The sequence below is a fragment of the Parasteatoda tepidariorum genome, chromosome 8 (genome assembly GCF_982258835.1).
Source record: "Parasteatoda tepidariorum strain Cologne lab strain chromosome 8, Ptep-v5.0, whole genome shotgun sequence".
In the NCBI taxonomy this organism is placed as follows: Eukaryota; Metazoa; Arthropoda; class Arachnida; order Araneae; family Theridiidae; genus Parasteatoda; species Parasteatoda tepidariorum.
Genome location: NC_141762.1, coordinates 44,711,767 through 44,731,845, shown reverse-complemented (window position 1 = coordinate 44,731,845; position 20,079 = coordinate 44,711,767). Strand labels below are relative to the sequence as shown.

Genomic DNA, 20,079 nt, shown 5'->3' with positions numbered 1-20,079 from the left:
AAAACAAAAGTTTAAACTAACATAAAGTTGCCAATGGAAGTTATTTTTCATACGGACAAAGGAAAATAAAAGTGAGAAACGAAACTAAAAAGGCAACAATAGCCGAGAGTGGAATGCTCTATACTTATTTATCGATACTGTCATTTGTTGGGTACGAGAAAGTCTCAATAGTTGCTTTATTGCTCTGGAAGTAAGCGTAGTGAAAACTGTGTTAGTGTTAGCAATAGAAAAAGAAGCGCTCAAAGAGCAAAAAGATGGTCAATTTCCTTGTTGCTGAAAGTACTAGAACACGTCACAATGTTCATATTCATGGTCATAAAACTCATATTTACACGAAGGCAAAGTTACAAAATACAATAAAATCCTAACAACACAAATGAATCCTAACAGACTAATTTATTTAGATTAAACACACATTAGAACGGACAACGAAATGAAATGATCAAGTACACTCACGTTGACGTCATGAAACTTTAGTAGCTGATTGGTTAAAGAAGGAAAAACTTGGATTAAAAGTAGAACATGCTTTACTGTCATTCAAGGGCTTAGACCAAGAATTTGGATGATCGTTTACTCAATCCAAGCTCCAAGCAAAACAAGCTTCCATCAATTTCAATTAATCTTGGTTTAAGAACTTGGACCGTATAAGCAGGCCTTAAGTCTAAAAACTCCGGAACTGGTAATCATGAAGAAAACAATAATTTACACGGAAAATGAAAACAATTGGTTTTGTCGGTAACGTAATTTGAATAAATTTTAATTAAAGATAATTTTTTGCACCCAAAGCATTAAAATCGAACACCCAAAACTTAGAACAAAAATATAATAAATTTAACGATTTCGAAATACTTTATAATTAAATTTCTATTATATTTTCAATCTCAGATAAACCAGACATATATTATATATACTTCAATTTCAATTAAAATACTTGAGAGTTCAAAAATTTCACTATTTGCTTTTGATATAGGTTTTATTTCGAAATTTATCTTTAATATAAAATATTATACAATTATACTAATGCAAAATCTTTTAGTTCATAGCCAGGAATTATTTATTCATCAATTACTTATTTATCTCAGAAATATTAAAACATGAATCTTCAAATATTTAACAAATAATACGCTGATTCCAATTTATTATATCCAAAACGGAACGGAACAACGCAAACATTTAATATTTATTCAATCGAAATCAAGTGGTTCATCCGCAACCGAAACCGAGACTTTTAAGTGTCTCATAACGGCTGAATAAAGAGAAAGATAAAATTCAATTTTAGAATTTAAGAAATTGATATATAAATTATTTAAACGAAATTAAACTTTTAAACTAGACATCACTACAAGAGCAATGCCGATAGAGGAAAAAGGAACCCTTTTACGCGAAATATCTAGCAACTTTACTCTACGAAATTATAACATAAATTTATTATTATGTAAATTAAATTATAATTTCGAATTATTATTATTAATTACAAATTAATTTGTTTCGAACATTAAACGTAGTTACTTCCTAGGCATACAACTGCCTGCTATATAATATAAATAAAATAATTTGATGGCTTAAAATTCCCTGAGCGTCACAAGCACGTGATCTATTCTTAATTGCTTGACTAAAATGTGACACTAAGTTGAGTAAAAAAGCAAGACAGAAATAACAATTTTACTTTGGATTCAAAGAAATATGAAAACAAAATTAAGAATGCACAAAAAATTATTTAAAAAATAGCAATTACAGAAATTAAGAAAAAATGGCTATTTTAAATAATAAATATGACATATAATTGCTCTTTCACTATTCAGCATTTTTATTAAAAAAATACTGTTTGAATTCTTGCATTCATACTCATGCCACTTTATTCTACTCTTAAAGAGGCGTTTTCCAAATGGTGTTCCACTGAACCCTAGGGTTCCGTGAAAGAGTTGAAGTGGTTCCGAAGCTAGTGTTTCTATAACCAGTAATGAATTTAGATCCAGCCTATAATTCTTTACTTATTTAATTTTTTCGTTGCCTTTACGAAATTATTTCTAGTGAAATGGCAATTCAATAGAAATAGCAATTTTTAAAACAAAATATATTTCTAATAACAATATATTGCAATAATAACCTAATAACAATTTTTCTTATAACATAAAATAAGCATTTATAAAATACTACATTAGTATTTCCAAACGCAATTTTCAAATCAAAATAGAATAACTGAATTTATTTTTTGATAAAGAAATGTTTCCCTAATATAATTATTTTCAATGTATTAAGCCGTTATTTTGAGTTTTCATTTCTAAGTGAACCATAATTCTGCTTACTTTATTTATTTTCAGCTTTTGTAAGTACAACAAAACAAATTCATGGACTGCAAATTTAATGGTCGGACGTGAAACGTCAGTTTAAGATTATTATTGATAAAACGATGAATTGATAAAACGATCCTCTAATTATATATTTTAAAAAATATTCTTTCGTACATTATAGAGTTTACAATTACTTGAAGAAACTTGATTTATGAAGTCAGGGTTCCGCAAGAAGAATGTTGATTATTTAGGGTTCAGTAACAGAGAAATATCGGGAACGCTACTTTAACGTATTAGTTATATAAAATACGTTGATTGACTCACAACGAAAATACCAGAGAAATTTTATTTCCTTCCTCAATTATTTTGGAACGCAGATGTCCATCACTAAATATATATATATATATATATATATATTTATATATATATATATATATATATATATATATATATATATATATATATATATATATATATATATATATATATATATATATATATATATATATATATATATATATATATATATATATATATATATATATATATATATATATATATATATATGTATATATGTATATATATATATATATATATATATATATATATATATATATATATATATATATATATATATATATATATATATATATATATATAAATACAAGAAAACACAAAGAAAGTTAAGAAAAACAATAAGCTTATAGTCCCCCCTTTTTAATGTTTTTTTCTGTTCATTTTATTTTATTATCTGTTTTTACATGTTATTTTTACTTTTTATGATCTATTTTATTTGTAGTTATTTTATAAAAAAAAATTTTGAGTGCTCCTCACACAATTGTATTAATATATTTTGCTTTGGCTTTATTGATACAGTATCAGAAAGCACTCTGTTTTGCGGATATAATCGTGTGGGCTGAAGAAAAGATTATATCTTTTTTTCCGGCTTTTTTTCCGGTTTTTTAATTAACATTTCATTTTTTTTTTTTTTTAAATAAAATGTTGTTTGTTATTTTTTTTACTTATTATTTCCCACCCAGCATTTTTTCATATGTCTATAATTTTTCTTTGTTTTATTCTTCATTTTGAACTTATATATATATAATAGAATTTTTTTTCATTCGATAGTCAACAATGATAGTCATATCACGTAAAAATTGTCTACGTTTCTTTTCATTGTAATTCATATCTATTCAAATATGGCGTAAACATTTTCAATTGTCTTTATATTTTTTTTCCTTTATCGGATTTGATAAAAGATTCCAAGATAAAAGATTTTCAATTTGTGCACATTTTAAAAGTCGGCTACTTCTTAAACATATTAAACACAAACCCTCCAGTTTGCTAAAATGGATACAATGACCTTAGTATATGTAGCGGTGGTAGTAATTCTCTGTTCAATTTTGCTGTCGAACTTTAGACAAAACAGAAAATCGTTGCCAGGACCTATAGGATTACCAATTGTAGGATACTTTCCTTTTATGACTAGAAAACCTTACTTAAAGCTTCAACAATTAGCTGAAACTTATGGACCTATATACAGGTAAGTTATACCTAATTTCTTATTTATTTTTAAATTATGTGGTATATGTGAAACATAAACAGAGACACACGAAGGGACGGTTTACAAAGCATTTTTTATTTCAAAAGATTTCAAAAAACGTCAACTTTACACTCACCCTCTAGGGAGCTGTGTTTTGAAAAATTAATGGAATAATATGAATGAACTTTTACTTTTGAATACGCCTTAAGCCAAGCTAATTTATACTTTTTTTTTAAATCTAAATTCTAACTCTTTTTACAGAATTCGCCTTGGAAGTCGAAATGTTGCTGTGTTGACTGACTTCAAAAGTATAAAAGAAGCATTTGCTAGTGACGCGTTTATGGGAAGGCCTCCAGATTTACCATTTGATATCAGCGAGGCAACTCGAAGTATGTCACTTTATTTACTCCTGGTGTTTCCCAAGGAACCTTCCTTAATATATATTTTTAGAAACTTGTGGAAAATGAAATCAAACAAGTATACATATTATGCGTCGTAAATATTTCAAGGAGGAAGAAACAAAAACGTTGTCAATGTCTGATGAATTATTGTTGAAAAAATTCTGGAATAGGGTTTTTCGGAGAAGGAGTTGAAAGGCCATCATTCGAAACAACTCCAGGTTAATCAAACTGGTGTAGTGATTCTTTGTCCCTCAAACTTCTTTCGACCAATTTCGATAACTTTGTGTTTCTTCCCTTCTTGAATATTATATCTTAAAGTGCACTCGTTTCTTGCTTAATTTTTGCGAAGGGATCTAAAAATATTAGTATAGTAATGATGGTGATTACCAAAATTCATCATATTAAGCATGCGGTTCAAAAGTTTTTCTCGCCCAAAGCTTAGGTTATGCGATTAAAAAGTTTAATTACAGGGTGCATCATAATGAGTGATAAAAAAGAAAAATATTCCAAAATATTTTTGTTATTATTTTTACATTTCCATGCAGCAATCGACTTATTTAGTACATGAAAGCTCGCAGTTCTCACCATTTTCTTTCGTAATTTTGGGCAAGAGATTGAAAAACTCATTTCAGCTGACAGGCACTGCTTCTTCAAAAACTGAAACCCAAATCTTTCTCAAATGTTGTTTTCGATGATTAGTCATTTTGTATTTTGAATCTGGAACTGGATTTGGAATAATTTTACGGGGAGCCTACACCGAAGTACTTATCCCCCGCAGAAAAGTTGTCATTGCCAAAAGGATAAAATACTTAAAATAAGAGCTTTACATGATGGTGAAATCTGGTGAAAGGACATCTGGTGAAATCTGGTGACAGGTCACTCATCTGTAGTGATGGAATCGGACAAATTACTTCGACATTATATCAGGACTTTTTTTTTGATTTGTGGGCTGGTGCTGTGTCTTGTCAAAAACAATATGATTCCCTCCTAATCAATCAAATGCTTTTTCAATACTTGTTCCATGAAGTTCTCAGCTTTGATTTTAATACCAGGATCAATAAAAAGATGTTGAAGCTTTGCTTTCTGTGAAATCACACGTCAGACCATCACTTTCAATGCATTTTGGAATCACTCTTCTGCCAACCTATCTTTAAGAATGCCGGCAAGTCTTGCTGCATGTGAATGGTGTGTTCAATACAAATGTAAACAAAGACCAAATCTCGAGCTCCTTACTTTCACGGTTAAATGGTTTTCAGCTTCTTACTACATCTCAGATGATATTTTCAATAAGATAATTCTTTTTCATGAGAAGAAATAAACATAATTTCTGAGCCGAAATCTGCATCATATTGTATTTATAATATTAAGTAATTCCGTTCAAAATGCGCGAATTTACCAAAATTTGCGAAAAGTGCTTATTTATCTTCTTTTGACTTGTTTATTACTATTTATTCAGAGTGCAAACAGTGCACCGTGCATACGTTTGTTTCGGTATTTATTTTGAGTAGCGAGACAAGCTTAATTTTCAAATTATCATTTAAATTTAAATTTCAAAGATAGTGTGGCGTAACTACCACTGCGATTATTAAACATCAATTCACTAGTATATAAGACATGTTAACATGATTTAATCTAGAGGTACCTTCTGAAAGATGAAAGCTGGCATTGTCTAATAATCTTTCCCCACAATGGTGACCTACGGACGTGATATGATCACGATTACTTCGGTGGATGGTCCACATTGAACAGATGACTTGTTATTTGTGACTGCGTCATAGTCCACCTAGAGCTGTTGCTACTCGGTCTCATTAATATACAACGGGATTCTGCACTCTCGACTGCTACCAGCAACACATGAGTAATCACACACACACAACCATGATCTTAATACAGCTCTCATGACTAAAGTTCAAAACCCGGTGACCTTAATCCAGCTCTCCCGGTCTTTCACAAATACAGCAACTAGTGGTATTCGTTCATCGAATTCTGTCCCTGATAAAATTTTGGAGGGGGAGTATTGTGGCGTAACTGCCACTCATCAATTCACTAGTATATAAGATATGCTAACTTGATTTAATCTTGAGGTACCTTTTGATAGATGAAGGTTGGCATTGTCTAATTGTCTTTCCCAACATTAGTATATTATTAATAAGGTAATAAGTGTTTTATAACGATTTTTATTCTAATATTAATCTTAAGCTTTCATTGCCACTCAAACCACATGTTTACTATCTTTTCACGATTTATACCACACGAAAAAGTAACTACTTGTAATTACTGTAAAAAATAACTACTTGTAAATTACTGTCATTTACTTATTGCGGTTACTTTTAACACGTTGATCCTAAGGTTTCAAAATACACCGGTATGGGCAGTAAAGAAGCTGAAACGTTCCTTAGTAGTGTAGAAACCACCATCCACACACTATCGTTTTACTGGTTGTAATTGTCTTGTTGGACACAAAGCATATCATTCAAACAGAGAATGTCACAACATGTATACCAAGTAGAAACATCTTGCTCTTTTGATTCAAACTTGCTTTTGTGCCTTAAAAAAACTAATCACCCTGAATAACTTTTGATCTAATGATCGGATCTTCCCGTTCAAGGACTCAATCTTAATGGCTCGAGGGGATGACCTCAAATGTGCTATTTAAATTTCCAAAAAGTCAGATATTCGATTTCTCAGGAACTATCTAACTATTCGACTGAATTTTGGGCAAATTTTGTCTTTTTGTCAGTAAAATTATATTCCTTAAAATGATGCGAAACTTTGTATACCTTTCACAATTCAACATTTTTCGATCATTATTGAAGAAAATAATAAAAAATAATAAATATTTACTAAAAATTATTTTTTGCTGGGAATTATCTTTAGATAAGCAAATTTTAAAATTATGTGCGAAATTTTTTTTAAATCGCTTAAAAATTTCTCGAGATGTAGAGCAAAGTGTAAAATTAACATTAAAGGAAGCGCTCTCCTAGGTAAACCATTGGGACCCGATTTTCCATCTACTCCTTATATTCTGGGGGTTCAGAAATCCGAATCCGTCAGAAAAAGGTAACTTTATTCAGAGAAGGTCGTTTTTGTGTCTGATTTTGTAGCTTAAAATATCGTCAGCACTTATTAATTATTATATTTGAGATCACCCCTTCGAACCATTGGATTGAGTCCTGGAATGGAAAGATCCGATCATTAGATAAAAAGTTATTGACGGTAATCGGCTTTTTTCTTCACTGTACGATGTAAAACTACAGAATTGATGTTTTTTGAATGGTTTCAGTTCGTTGAGAATTCTGTTCACTGTTGATGATTTTTTTTAAAACACTTCAAGCAGATTAGCACGGATTGAACCTAATACGTTTTACGATTGATCACGTTCGTTGTCCTCACCGTTCTTTTTGCTCCCTCTCTAAGAAGAATTTAACAATCTCTAAGTGCTACTGATTCATTTTAGAGTGAGAAAAACACCATTTTGACACACACACCAAACCCTTTTAATTTTCTGAAAGTTTTTTTTTAGTTATCATTTTTCATTGATCTTTGTATTAACTATGAATAAATGAAAAAATAAACAAATACATTTTGTTAAATTTACCAATGGAAAACCCAAAGCGTTGATTGAAGACATCTTTTTTTTAAAAAAACTGCATGTTGATTTTTTACCATTGTTAACTTAAATGCTCATTAATATTCAATTTTTCCTCAAAATGTTAGTATGCGTGATCAATCACGCAGATCAGATTTTTAGCCATGCCAGTCAATGAAAGGTTAAAATAAAACAAAAAGGTAAGGGGTCTTTTACGAGAAAATTGTAGGAAGTACACTAGGATTTTAGTATTTATGTAATAATTACTTAAGAATACTGAAGCATTGTGTGACGATCATGTTTCGCTACTTGTAATTTCGTTTTTTCTAACGAAGCATTTTTCATTTTTTTAGCATTAAAATTAAACTACATATAGTATTTTAAAACATGAAATTCTAATTCGATTGAATCGAAGAAAATAATTTTGATTTAACTGCACACTAAATTTTTGAAAAAACGTAAGCTAGGTATTTTAAACGTTGACAGTGACGTGCAGAAGCGTTTAAACGTCTCAAAGGGACGTCAGAAAGTGGACACAAGGAGACCGTTTACATTGATGATCTGAATTCTACATAAGTCAGCGATTCAAAAGTTTTTTATTTCACAAATTAGGCTATACAAGCAAAAGATTTAATTAATATCTTGAGATAAGGTTTCTTTCGTATAGTTACGTTAAATTCATGAAGTCTTCTGATAACCATTAGTTAAATTAATAAAGAAAACCAACTTAAAAAGTTGATTATTTTAATAAATTTGGATTCAACAACTACTTGTTCATTTCAAACAATAAAACTCCATATGTTACCATTGCACCTGAAATGCTAATGAATAAACTCTTATCGATGATAAACAAATTTCCTCCAGTCACCTCCAAGTTCAATTCCCTTCAATTCGTGATTAAAGCAGAAAACACTTGAAAGTTATTGTCATCAGTCGCAAATTTCCACGAATACTCCAAGGCTATGGTCTTTAACATCTTACCATTGTTACGTACTCTAGAACCACTTAGAGTCAAACGGATAAAAAAAACTGTGCTAGTAACGGCAATCCAAACAAACATAACTTTCAAAAAAAGTATACTGAATTTTCCTTCTGAAATCATCAAACTCGTGAGGGAATAAAATACAATAATAAAATTACAGTACGTCATCAGTGCAATCGAATTCAAAGCGTCATCTGCTGATTTGACTAAATAAGATAACTGATTTGTGGAATATATTATATTCCCAATGCATTTTTGCTTTACATTTGGAATATTAAGTTTGATTTTCAACAGTTTTCCAAACTTTTCAACAATATCTCCCAACACTGTATAGTTTAAATCAATAAGAAATATCGCAAAACCAGAGGTTATTAGACAAACGCAACTATTCACTATACCAAATGCAAGCACGAAAACAATTTTCAAATCTATAGCTGGAATATCACCCCATAATGCAGTAATAAGAAATTTGATGTTATTCCAGTCAAAGTAAAGCATAATAATTAGAAAAATTACTGAAAACACTATAGAAGTAAAGTGCAAAAGAATGAGGATTCTTACTATTCGATTGTAGCCTATATTATGGCACCCATGCATCAACGTTAAATGGTGAATATTTTTAAAAAGTTTCCACAGTTTTCTTCGATTTATAATGATAATAATTATTATGACGGAACTTAAAAAAAAGCTAAGACATGCAGTTAATCGTATATGAAAAGAATTCATAAATATGTCAAAAATGTACAAACCTGTGACAAGAGATATAAGCGCAAATAAATTACTAACGAAGGACCAAATTATTTGTAAATTTCTCCAGTTCTTTTTATTTCCATAATATTTTAGTGGAACGCCTAGAATGTTTGAAATAACAAAAATAAGTTGAAATGACTTCTGAAAATTATTCATTACTTTTAATTATCTATATTGCAATCACAGCAAAAGAAGCCAAAACAACTCCTGAAGTTGATGCACTGTTTTCGATTGTGTATAAAGGTTAACCAAAGCAAAAGGCTACCTTTTGCCTTGGTGACTTCTGATATGACTTCTGATGTTGGTGCACTGTTTTAAAAATCATATATCAGGCAATCAGTAGAAAAGAAATCGAAGTGATTTCTAAATTTTCTGCATCACTGTTTTCCATAAAGTATACTGGACACTCGAAAAAAATCAAATTACTGCGAAATTTGTGCTCTATTTTAACTGGACAATCAATTCAAAAGATTTTTAGATTAATTTTGTTGATGCATTGCTTTTAGTTGAAAATATTGAACAGCGAAGGAAATTAAAATGACTCCAAAAGTTGGCGCATTGAGTATACTGGAAAAACAGAGCAAAAAATTAAATATAGCAGTAATTAATTACAATCGTTTTAGTGTTTCTTTTTTAAGACATGTTTTAAATCATGAAATTATACTTCAATTATGCGAGTCCGATGTTTTAAAATATATTTATGTGTTCGATCAAAACATATGAATATCTAATTTATACCAGTAAATTAAGTCACGCGATGATTATTATTCCATTACTATAAATTTATTATTTTTAATGCGCAAAAGCTTTTTGCTTTGTTTTCTTATTTTTACCAATATTTATTTTTCTTTTATTCTAGCATACCAAGTTTCTTTTTAATTGTGCTATAATTTTTCATTGACTTTGATATTATAAACAATCGTAAAATCAAAACATTTTATGTTACATTTATTAAAAGTTGCGCTTAAAGCGTAGATTGAAGTTAATTTCCTTAACACTAGATTGGCCAAAGAAGTCATTTTGCCAGCTTTTTAATTTCAATTAGAAAAACAATGATGTATCTAATGACACAATTTCCTTGAATTTTGCGACTTTTATACTTATTTTTATTGTTGATATTTACTAATAACTGAAATAATATCAAAAATATTAAAAATTAATTTTAAACAAATTACCAATTATTTTAAACAAATTTATTACAAATTATTTTAAACAGACAAATTAATTACTAATTGTAAAAAATTAAAAGTTAATTTTTTACAAAGTACAACAATACCGCAAGAACGGTAATCCAAGCTGACAAAAATTTCACCAATATGTATTATAAGTTTCTTCCGAAACCATTATGCTCATGAGATTGTAAAATAGAATAAAGAAGGCTAACTAAATTCAGAATCATATTGAGTTCATCTGTGCAACTGATCTAATCTGCTGATTTGACTAAATATGATAAATGATTTCTTATTATTCTCGTCAAAATAAAATATTTCTTATATATCCGGTGAGAATAAATAAATCATAATTATTTCAATTATTATAATAACCACTATTGAAGCACAATGAAAAATAATGAGAATTCTAAATTAAATTAAGTTCATCTGCTACTCATTTAGAAAAAGAACTCACAAATCTGTGAAGAAATTTCAACTCTATATCAAGAGAGATAAGAGCTAATATATTGATAACCCGAAACCAAAGTCATCTGTAAATATCTAGTATGCTTTTTATTTCCATTACATTTTTTTTAAACGCCTATGATGCTTGAAATAATAAAAACAATATGAAATGACTTCAGAAGTTGGTGCATTATTTTAAATTACACATGTTAGACAATCCCATAAATAGAAATTGAAATTAATTGAAAAGTTCATGCACTGTTTTTGAGAGCAAATATTAGACTAGTGCTCCTCAACCTGTTTATTGCAGTGGATCGGTCAACGTTTAATAATTTTACCACAGCCCACTGACGGAGGAAGAACGTTGTTTGTTTATATTTTATCTAGTTTAGATTTAGAAATAGTGTTTAAACATGCTTTCAAAGTAATATACAACGACATGCGAGCTGTTGGCGCTGATTTTTGGGGACGTCGCTGAGTTCTTGATTAACCTCTCGTTCACGGATACTCGTACAAACCGGAGAAAAATACATTACAGTAATAAAAATAATAAATAATACTAAAAAAACAATGCAAGGAAAATAATCACAACAGTAAATGATAACAATGGACTTAGTGCTTCTTATTAAATCACGAAATCTATCTATATTATATAAAACGCTAATACGTACGTATGTATGTATGTATCAATAAAACCGATGATATTTCTTTTCTCGCGCTGGCAACAGTTTTAATTTTTAATTGATTGGATTCGGCGCGCAAGAGCACGTAGTGAGCAACCAGACAACAATAACCAGAGTCAGCATTAAATTGTTCAATTCAGATTCATGCACTAAAAGCATGACAATATTTAATTTAAACTCAATTAGGAATTAATTAATTAATTGAAGTGAGAATGCTTTAAAAGGCCGCTGTTGAATTGATATTTTTCTACTGGGAGCTACCTAAACGTCTAAAAAACGTTTAAATGTTTGTATTGAATGCATTGAATTTTTTTTATATTTCGCGTTTATTTGTGCATTGAATTTTCACGCTTTAAAATGCAGCATATTAGTGAAGCAATATTTGATAATTTATTTTGCTAATATGTTTCTTATTTAGCTAATGTTTTGATTTTTTCACCATGTACAATCTAAATAGCTAATATACATTTATAAACGCAAATATATAAAACGCTAATACGTACGTATGTATCAATAAAACCGATGATATTTCTTTTCTCGCGTTGGCAACAGTTTTCATTTTTAATTGATAAGCTTCGGCGCGCAAGAGCACGTAGTGAGCATCATATGTCTAATCGGGTGAATTCTCAACGAATTATCAAAAAAATTCTCACAAAAGTATCTTCATCGAAGCCGATGCTTTACATCCGGCGTTCAGTACTATTTCATATTGTTTTACAACACATGGTTTTAGCCCTCTGGTGGGAAAGACTTTAAAACAAAACTTACAACAGTTACTTTTCTCAACAACTGAAATTTAGAATAGCGTGATTAAGAAAAATATGTGAACTGTTTGCAATTTCAAATTAATATTGAAATGCACAGATTTAGAATTTTCTGCAGTGAAAAGTTTTCGGAACTTCAGTGTTCAAAAAAGTATACAAAAGCTAGACGTTAAGAACGTATCCAATGAGCGAGCAAAGCGAGCATCGGATTGCGATGCGGTTTGCAAAATGAACTGCGAAAGCAGTTTCGGGGGTTGGCGAGCGCCAGCGAGCAGGGGGCGAAGCCTCCTAGTAAGTTAGTATTTTATGGAAGAAAAAAACCAGTTTTGATCATTAAAAGATAATTACATATTACATGTAACGTATATTATAAATATGCGTAGGATTAGGCCAGAACTTTTTTTCTTGCTTAAAATTTTTCTTTAAAACGTATAACAGATTGATTGAATGACAGTCTCTAGGTCATTTCCTGTACAGTAACTATAGTTTTTTAAGACTAAATTTTCCGTTTTAGAAACATTTAATCTATCATCCTAATACCATTTATGCAAGCTATTACAATTATAACAATTTACAATAATGTTATAACAATTTGAGTTAATAAATTGCTTATTTACACACAGTAAATAATTTCGGATTAAATTACGGTAAAAAGTATTTGCCCTTTGGGTGCATCATCAGTCAAATCCTTTTTATTGTAAAATACATTTTTACCGTAATTTTCCTCCCTCAATAATATTATACAGTAATTTTTACATTAATATTTCCTTAATTAGAGTATTTCAGTGGTTTTACAGTAACTATTATTTAAAAAATTACAATATATCACATTTTTTTGTTCAGTAACATGCTTTGGTAAAAACGGGTTTTAAGCAAAAAATACATCCACTCTGAGTGTTGATACTTATTACCATAATTTGATCCGGAGAATTTTACCGTAAATGTGAAATAGTTTGAAGAAATATTCACTAGAATTCCTTATTAGCAGCATATATATATATATATATATATATATATATATATATATATATATATATATATATATATATATATATATATATATATATATATATATATATATATATATATATATATATATAACGCTCTGAAATATGACCCTTCTCATCATAGTCACTATGAGACGTATCACAAAGTAAATTTCTGATCTTGCATTAATTAAAAAAATTTTTGATTGAAAAGCTCATTAAAAAATTCTAAGGTTAGGTAAATGAAAGTGGTATGCAGTATAATTAAAAAAGTTGAAATTTTATAAAAAAATACTTCAGTTTTTGCTTTTAAGAAGGAGTAAAGTATGACTGATTCTCTGTAGAAGTTTGATTGATTAAAGCATTGTTAGAAGGTTAGTTTATAAAATGACTTATTTAATTTTTTGTTGTTATTGTTATAAGTATCTCACTCATTCGTTTAATTCTTTAATTTGCATATGCAAATATTTGAAAATCTATGAAAATGAAGAATTTGTTTTCTAAAAAATATTTCATTGACAAAAAAAAAAGAAACATGATATTTTATTTACAGTACAATGATCCATCCTTAAATAACTGTCAAATACTACATGCATAACATAACAGATGGCGTTAATAAGACAATACCATTATTAATTATTTACAGGATAAAGATACTTTATCAAAGGTAATCAAAGTCGTACAGAAAAGACATCTGTCGCGTGACCGTTAGTAAGAACGTTCTCCATTTTCGCCACAGGTATGATTGTTGTTCCATTCTCAGTTGGTTTCTTCTTTTCTTCTTTTTTCTTGCTATGTCTGGGGCACCAGACTTCTTCTAAGTTGAGGAATGGAGCTTCGAACAAAATATGGAAAGTTATTGAAAGACAAAGGGTTAATGCTAGTATTATATAAAACGCTAATACGTACGTATGTATGTATGTATCAATAAAACCGATGATATTTCTTTTCTCGCGCTGGCAACAGTTTTCATTTTTAATTGATTGGATTTGGCGCGCAAGAGCACGTAGTGAGCAACCAGATAACAATAACCAGAGTCAGCATTATCAGGTTGTTCAATTCAGATTCATGCACTAAAAGCATGACAATATTTAATTTAAACTCAATTAGGAATTAATTAATTAATTGAAGTGAGAATGCTTTAAAAGGCCGCTGTTGAATTGATATTTTTCTACTGGGAGCTACCTAAACGTCTAAAAAACGTTTAAGTGTTTGTATTGAATGCATTGAATTTTTTTTATATTTCGCGTTTATTTACGCATTGAATTTTCACGCTTTAATATGCGGAATATTAGTGAAGCAATATTTGATAATTTATTTTGCTAATATGTTTCTTATTTAGCTAATGTTTTGATTTTTTCACCATGTACAATCTAAATAGCTAATATACTTTTTTAAAAGCCAATAAGAACATTGGTAGAATTCTTCTACATAAGTACAATAATGTGTCTTTGATGATAAAATACTATGTCTTTGATGATAATATATTATGTCTTTGTGCTAGAACATTGTGTTCATTGGCGAGCGAGCGCAGCGAGAAATGGTTCACGGCGTGAACCACATAGGATTGCGTAGCAATTCTCGGGGGTTGGCGAGAGTTAGCGAACAGGGGGCGGAGCCTCCTAGTATTATATAAAATGCTAATACGTACGTATGTATGTATCAATAAAACCGATGATATTTCTTTTCTCGCGCTGGCAACAGTTTTCATTTTTAATTGATTGGATTCGGCGCGCAAGAGCACGTAGTGAGCATCATATGGCTAATCCATGTTATATAAAACGCTAATACGTTTTAATTGATAGGCTTCGGTGCGCAAGAGCACATAGTGAGCATCATATGTCTGATCAGGTGAATTCTCACAGAATTATGAAAAAAATTCTCACAAAATTATCTTAATCGAAGCCGATGCTTTACATCCGGCCCTCAGTATTATTTCATATTGTTTTACAACACATGGTTTTAGCCCTCTGGTGGGAAAGACTTTAAAACAAAACTTACAACAGTTACTTTTCTCAACAACTGAAATTTAGAATAGTGTGATTAAGAAAAATATGTGAACTGTTTGCAATTAATATTGAAATGCACAGGTTTAGACTTTTCTACAGTGAAAAGTTTTCGGCATTTCAGTGTTCAAAAAAGTATACAAAAGCTAGACGTTAAGAACGCATCCAATGAGCGAGCAAAGCGAGCATCGGATTGCGAAGCAATCCGAAATGAACTGCGAAAGCAGTTCCGGGGGTTGGCGAGTGCCAGCGAGCAGGGGCGAAGCCTCCTAGTTATATTTTAATTATGCAAGTGCAAATCTTTAAAGCATATTTATGAGTTAGAACATAATATATAAATATCCAAAAAAGAAACAGTTGACTAGGTCACGTAAAGATCATTACGCTTTTGCCACGACTTGATTCATTTTAGTATGCGGAAACTTCTTTCTTCTGTCTCTTATTTTCACCAATATTTTTTTTAATTGTAACAAACAGTTTTTTTAGTTGTTATTTTTCATTGATCTTTATATCAACTATCAAGAAAAGAAGAAAAAAAACGAATACTTTTTATTAAATTTACCAATGGAACGCTCAAAGTGATGATTGAACATATCTTTTTTTTAAAAAAAACTGCATGTTGATTTCTTACCATTGTTAACTTAAATGTTCATTAACTTTCAATTTTTCCTAAAAAAAATTTGCTTGCGTGATCAACCAAGCTAATCAGTTTTTTATCCGTGCCCGTCAATGAAAGGTTAAAATAAAATAAAAAAAGGTAGGAGGTATTTTACGAAAAAATTGCCGGAAGTATATGATGATCTTAGTATTTATGCAATAATTACTTAAGAATACTGTAACGTTAAGAGACGATCATGTCTTGCTATTTTCGTTTTTTCTAACGAAATGTTTTTCATTTTTTCAACATTAAAAATAAAACTACAATTAGTATTTTAAAAAATAAAATTTTCAGTAGACTGAATCGAAGAAAATAATTTTATTTTAACTGCACACGTAACTTTTGAAAAAGCGTAAGCGAGGTATTTTAAGCGTTGACAGCGGCGTGCAGAAGCGTTTAAACGTCTCAAAGGGACGTTTAAACGCTTCTTGCGTCAGAAAGTGGACACAAGGAGACCGTTTACATTGATGATCTGAATTCTACATAAGTCAGCGATTCAAAAGTTTTTTATTTCACAAAATTTAGGCTATACAAGCAAAAAGTTTAATTAATATCTTGAGATAAGGTTTCTTTCGTATAGTTACGTTAAATTCATGAAGTCTTCTGATAACCATTAGTTAAATTAATAAAGAAAACCAACTTAAAAAGTTGATTGTTTTAATAAATTTGGATTCAAGAACTACTTGTTCATTTCAAACAATAAAACTCCATATGTTACCATTGCACCTGAAATGCTAATGAATAAACTCTTATCGATGATAAACAAATTTCCTCCAGTCACCTCCAAGTTCAATTCCCTTAAATTCGTGATTAAAGCAGAAAACACTTGAAAGTTATTGTCATCAGTCGCAAATTTCCACGAATACTCCAAGGCTATGGTCTTTAACATCTTACCATTGTTACGTACTCTAGAACCACTTAGAGTCAAACGGATAAAGCAAAATGCTCCAGTAACGGCAAACCAAACAAACAACACTTTCAACAAAAATACATTGAATTTTTCTTCTGAAATCATCAAACTCGTGACGATATAAAATACAATAATAAAATTACAGTATGCCATCAGTGCAATCGAATTCAAAGCATCATCTGCTGATTTGACTAAATATGATAACTGATTTGTGGAATATATTATATTCCCAATACATTTTGGCTTTACATTTGGAATATTAAGTTTGATTTTCAACAGTTTTCCAAACTTTTCAACAATATCTCCCAACACTGTATAGTTTAAATCAATAAGAAATATCGCAAAACCAGAGGTTGTTAGACAAACGCAACTATTCACTATACCAAATGCAAGCACGAAAACAATTTTCAAATCTATAGCTGGAATATCACCCCATAATGCAGTAATAAGAAATTTGATGTTATTCCAGCCAAAGTAAAACATAATAATTGCAAAAAATATTGAAAACACAATAGAAGTAAAGTTCAAAATAGTGAAGATTCTTTGTATTTGATTGTAGCCTATATTATGGCACCTGTGCATAAACGTTAGATGGTGAATATTTTTAAAAAGTTTCCACAGTTTTCTTCGATTTATAATGATAATAATTCTTATGACGTAACTTAAAACGAAGCCAAGACAAGCAGTTAATCGTATATGAAAAGAATTCATAAATATGTCAAAAATGTACAGACCTATAACAAGAGATATAAGCGCAAATAAATTACTAACGAGGGACCAAATTATTTGTAAATTTCTCCAGTTCTTTTTATTTCCATAATATTTTAATGGAACGCCTAGAATGTTTGAAATAACAAAAATAATTTGGAATGACTTCAGAAAATTATTCATTGTTTTTAATAACCTATATCGGACAATCACAGCAAAAGGAACTGAAATAAGTCCTGCAGTTGGTCCACTGTTTTCGAGTGTGTATAAAAAATAACCAAAGCAAAATGTAGCGATAGGTGCACTGTTTTAAAGAGCCTATATTAGGCAATCAGTGGAAAAGAAATCAAAATGACTTCTGAATTTTTCCCCCACTGTTTTCTATAAAGTACGCTGGAGACTCGAAAAAAAAAATGAAATTACTGCGAAATTGGTCCTCCACTTTAACTAGACAATCAATTCAAAAGATTTTTAAATTAATTATGTTGATGCATTGCTTTTGATTGAAAATATTGAACAGTGAAGGGAATTAAAATGACTCCAAAAGTTGGCGCATTGCGTATACTGGAAAATCATAGCAAAAGAAATAAATATAGCAGTAAATGAAAACAATCGTTTTAGTGTTTATTTTTTAGGGCATCTTTTAAATCATGAAATTATATTTTAATTATGCCACTCCAATATTTTAAAATATATTTATGTGTTCGACCAAAATACATGAATATCCAATTAAAACCAGTTAATTAAGTCACGCGATGATTATTATTCCATTACTATAAATTTATTATTTTTAATGCACAAAAGCTTTTTGCTTTGGTTTCTTATTTTTGCCAATATTTATTTTTCTTTTATTCTAGCATACCAAGTTTCTTTTTAATTATGCTATAATTTTTAATTGACTTTGATATTATAAACAATCGTAAAATCAAAACATTTTATGTTACATTTATTAAAAGTTGCGCCTAAAGTGTAAATTGAAGTTAATTGTCTTAACACAAGATTGACCAATGAAGTCATTTTGACTGTTTTTTAATTTCAATTAGAAAAACAATGTATATAATAACACAATTTCCTTGATTTTTGTGACTTTTATAATTATTTTTATTGTTGATATTTGCTAATAACTTGTTATATAACTGAAAATAATATCAAAAATATTAAAAATTAATTTTAAACAAATTACCAATTATTTTAAACAAATTACCAATTATTTTAAACAAATTTATTACAAATTATTTTAAACAAACAAATTAATTACTAATTGTAAAAAAATAAAAGTTAATTTTTTACAAAGTACAACAATACCGCAAGAACGGTAATCCAAGCTGACAAAAATTTCACCAATATCTATTATAAGTTTCTTCTGAAACCATTATGCTCATGAGATTGTAAAATAGAATAAAGAAAGCTAACTAAATTCAGAATCATATTGAGTTCATCTGTGCAACTGATCTAATCTGCTGATTTGACTAAATATGATAAATGATTTCTTATTATTCTCGTTAAAAAAAAAATATTTTTTATAAATCCGGTGAGAATAAATAAATCATAATTATTTCAATTATTATAATGACCACTATTGAAGCACAATGAAAAATAATGAGAATTCTAAATTAAATTAAGTTCATCTGCTACTCATTTAGTAAAAGAACTCACAAATCTGTGAAGAAATTTCAACTCTATATCAAGAGAGATAAGAGCTAATATATTGATAACCCGAAACCAAAGTCATCTGTAAATATCTAGTATGCTTTTTATTTCCATTACATTTTTAGTAAACGCCTATGATGCTTGAAATAATAAAAACAATATGAAATGACTTCAGAAGTTGGTGCATTCTTCTAAATTACATATGTTAGACAATCCCATAAATAGAAATTGAAATTAATTGAAAAGTTTATGCACTGTTTTTGAGAGCAAATATTAGACTAGTGCTCCTCAACCTGTTTATCGCGGTATATCGGTCAACGTTTAATAATTTTACCACAGCCCACTGACGGAGGAAGAACGTTGAGTGTTTATATTTTAGCTAGTTTAGATTTAATAATTTCAATTTAATAGTGTTTAAACATGCTTTCAAAGTAATATACAACGACATGCGAGCTATAGGCGCTGATTTTTGGGGACGTCGCTGAGTTCTCGATTAACATCTCACAAATCCGGAGAAAAATACATTACTGTAATAAAAATAA

General features: G+C 29.4%; 1 protein-coding gene across 1 annotated transcript in view; it reads left to right on the top strand.

Moving 5' to 3' along the window:
• Window positions 1-3,563: 3,563 nt before the first annotated feature.
• Window positions 3,564-20,079, top strand: part of LOC147806111 (cytochrome P450 18a1-like) — a 35,228-nt gene continuing 18,712 nt past the window's right edge. Inside the window, exons 1-2 of the mRNA XM_087150198.1 lie at window positions 3,564-3,834; window positions 4,096-4,223. Of these exons, the coding sequence (XP_087006324.1) occupies window positions 3,641-3,834; window positions 4,096-4,223 (322 nt within the window). The 5' untranslated portion in view covers window positions 3,564-3,640. The remainder of the gene's footprint in view (window positions 3,835-4,095; window positions 4,224-20,079) is intronic.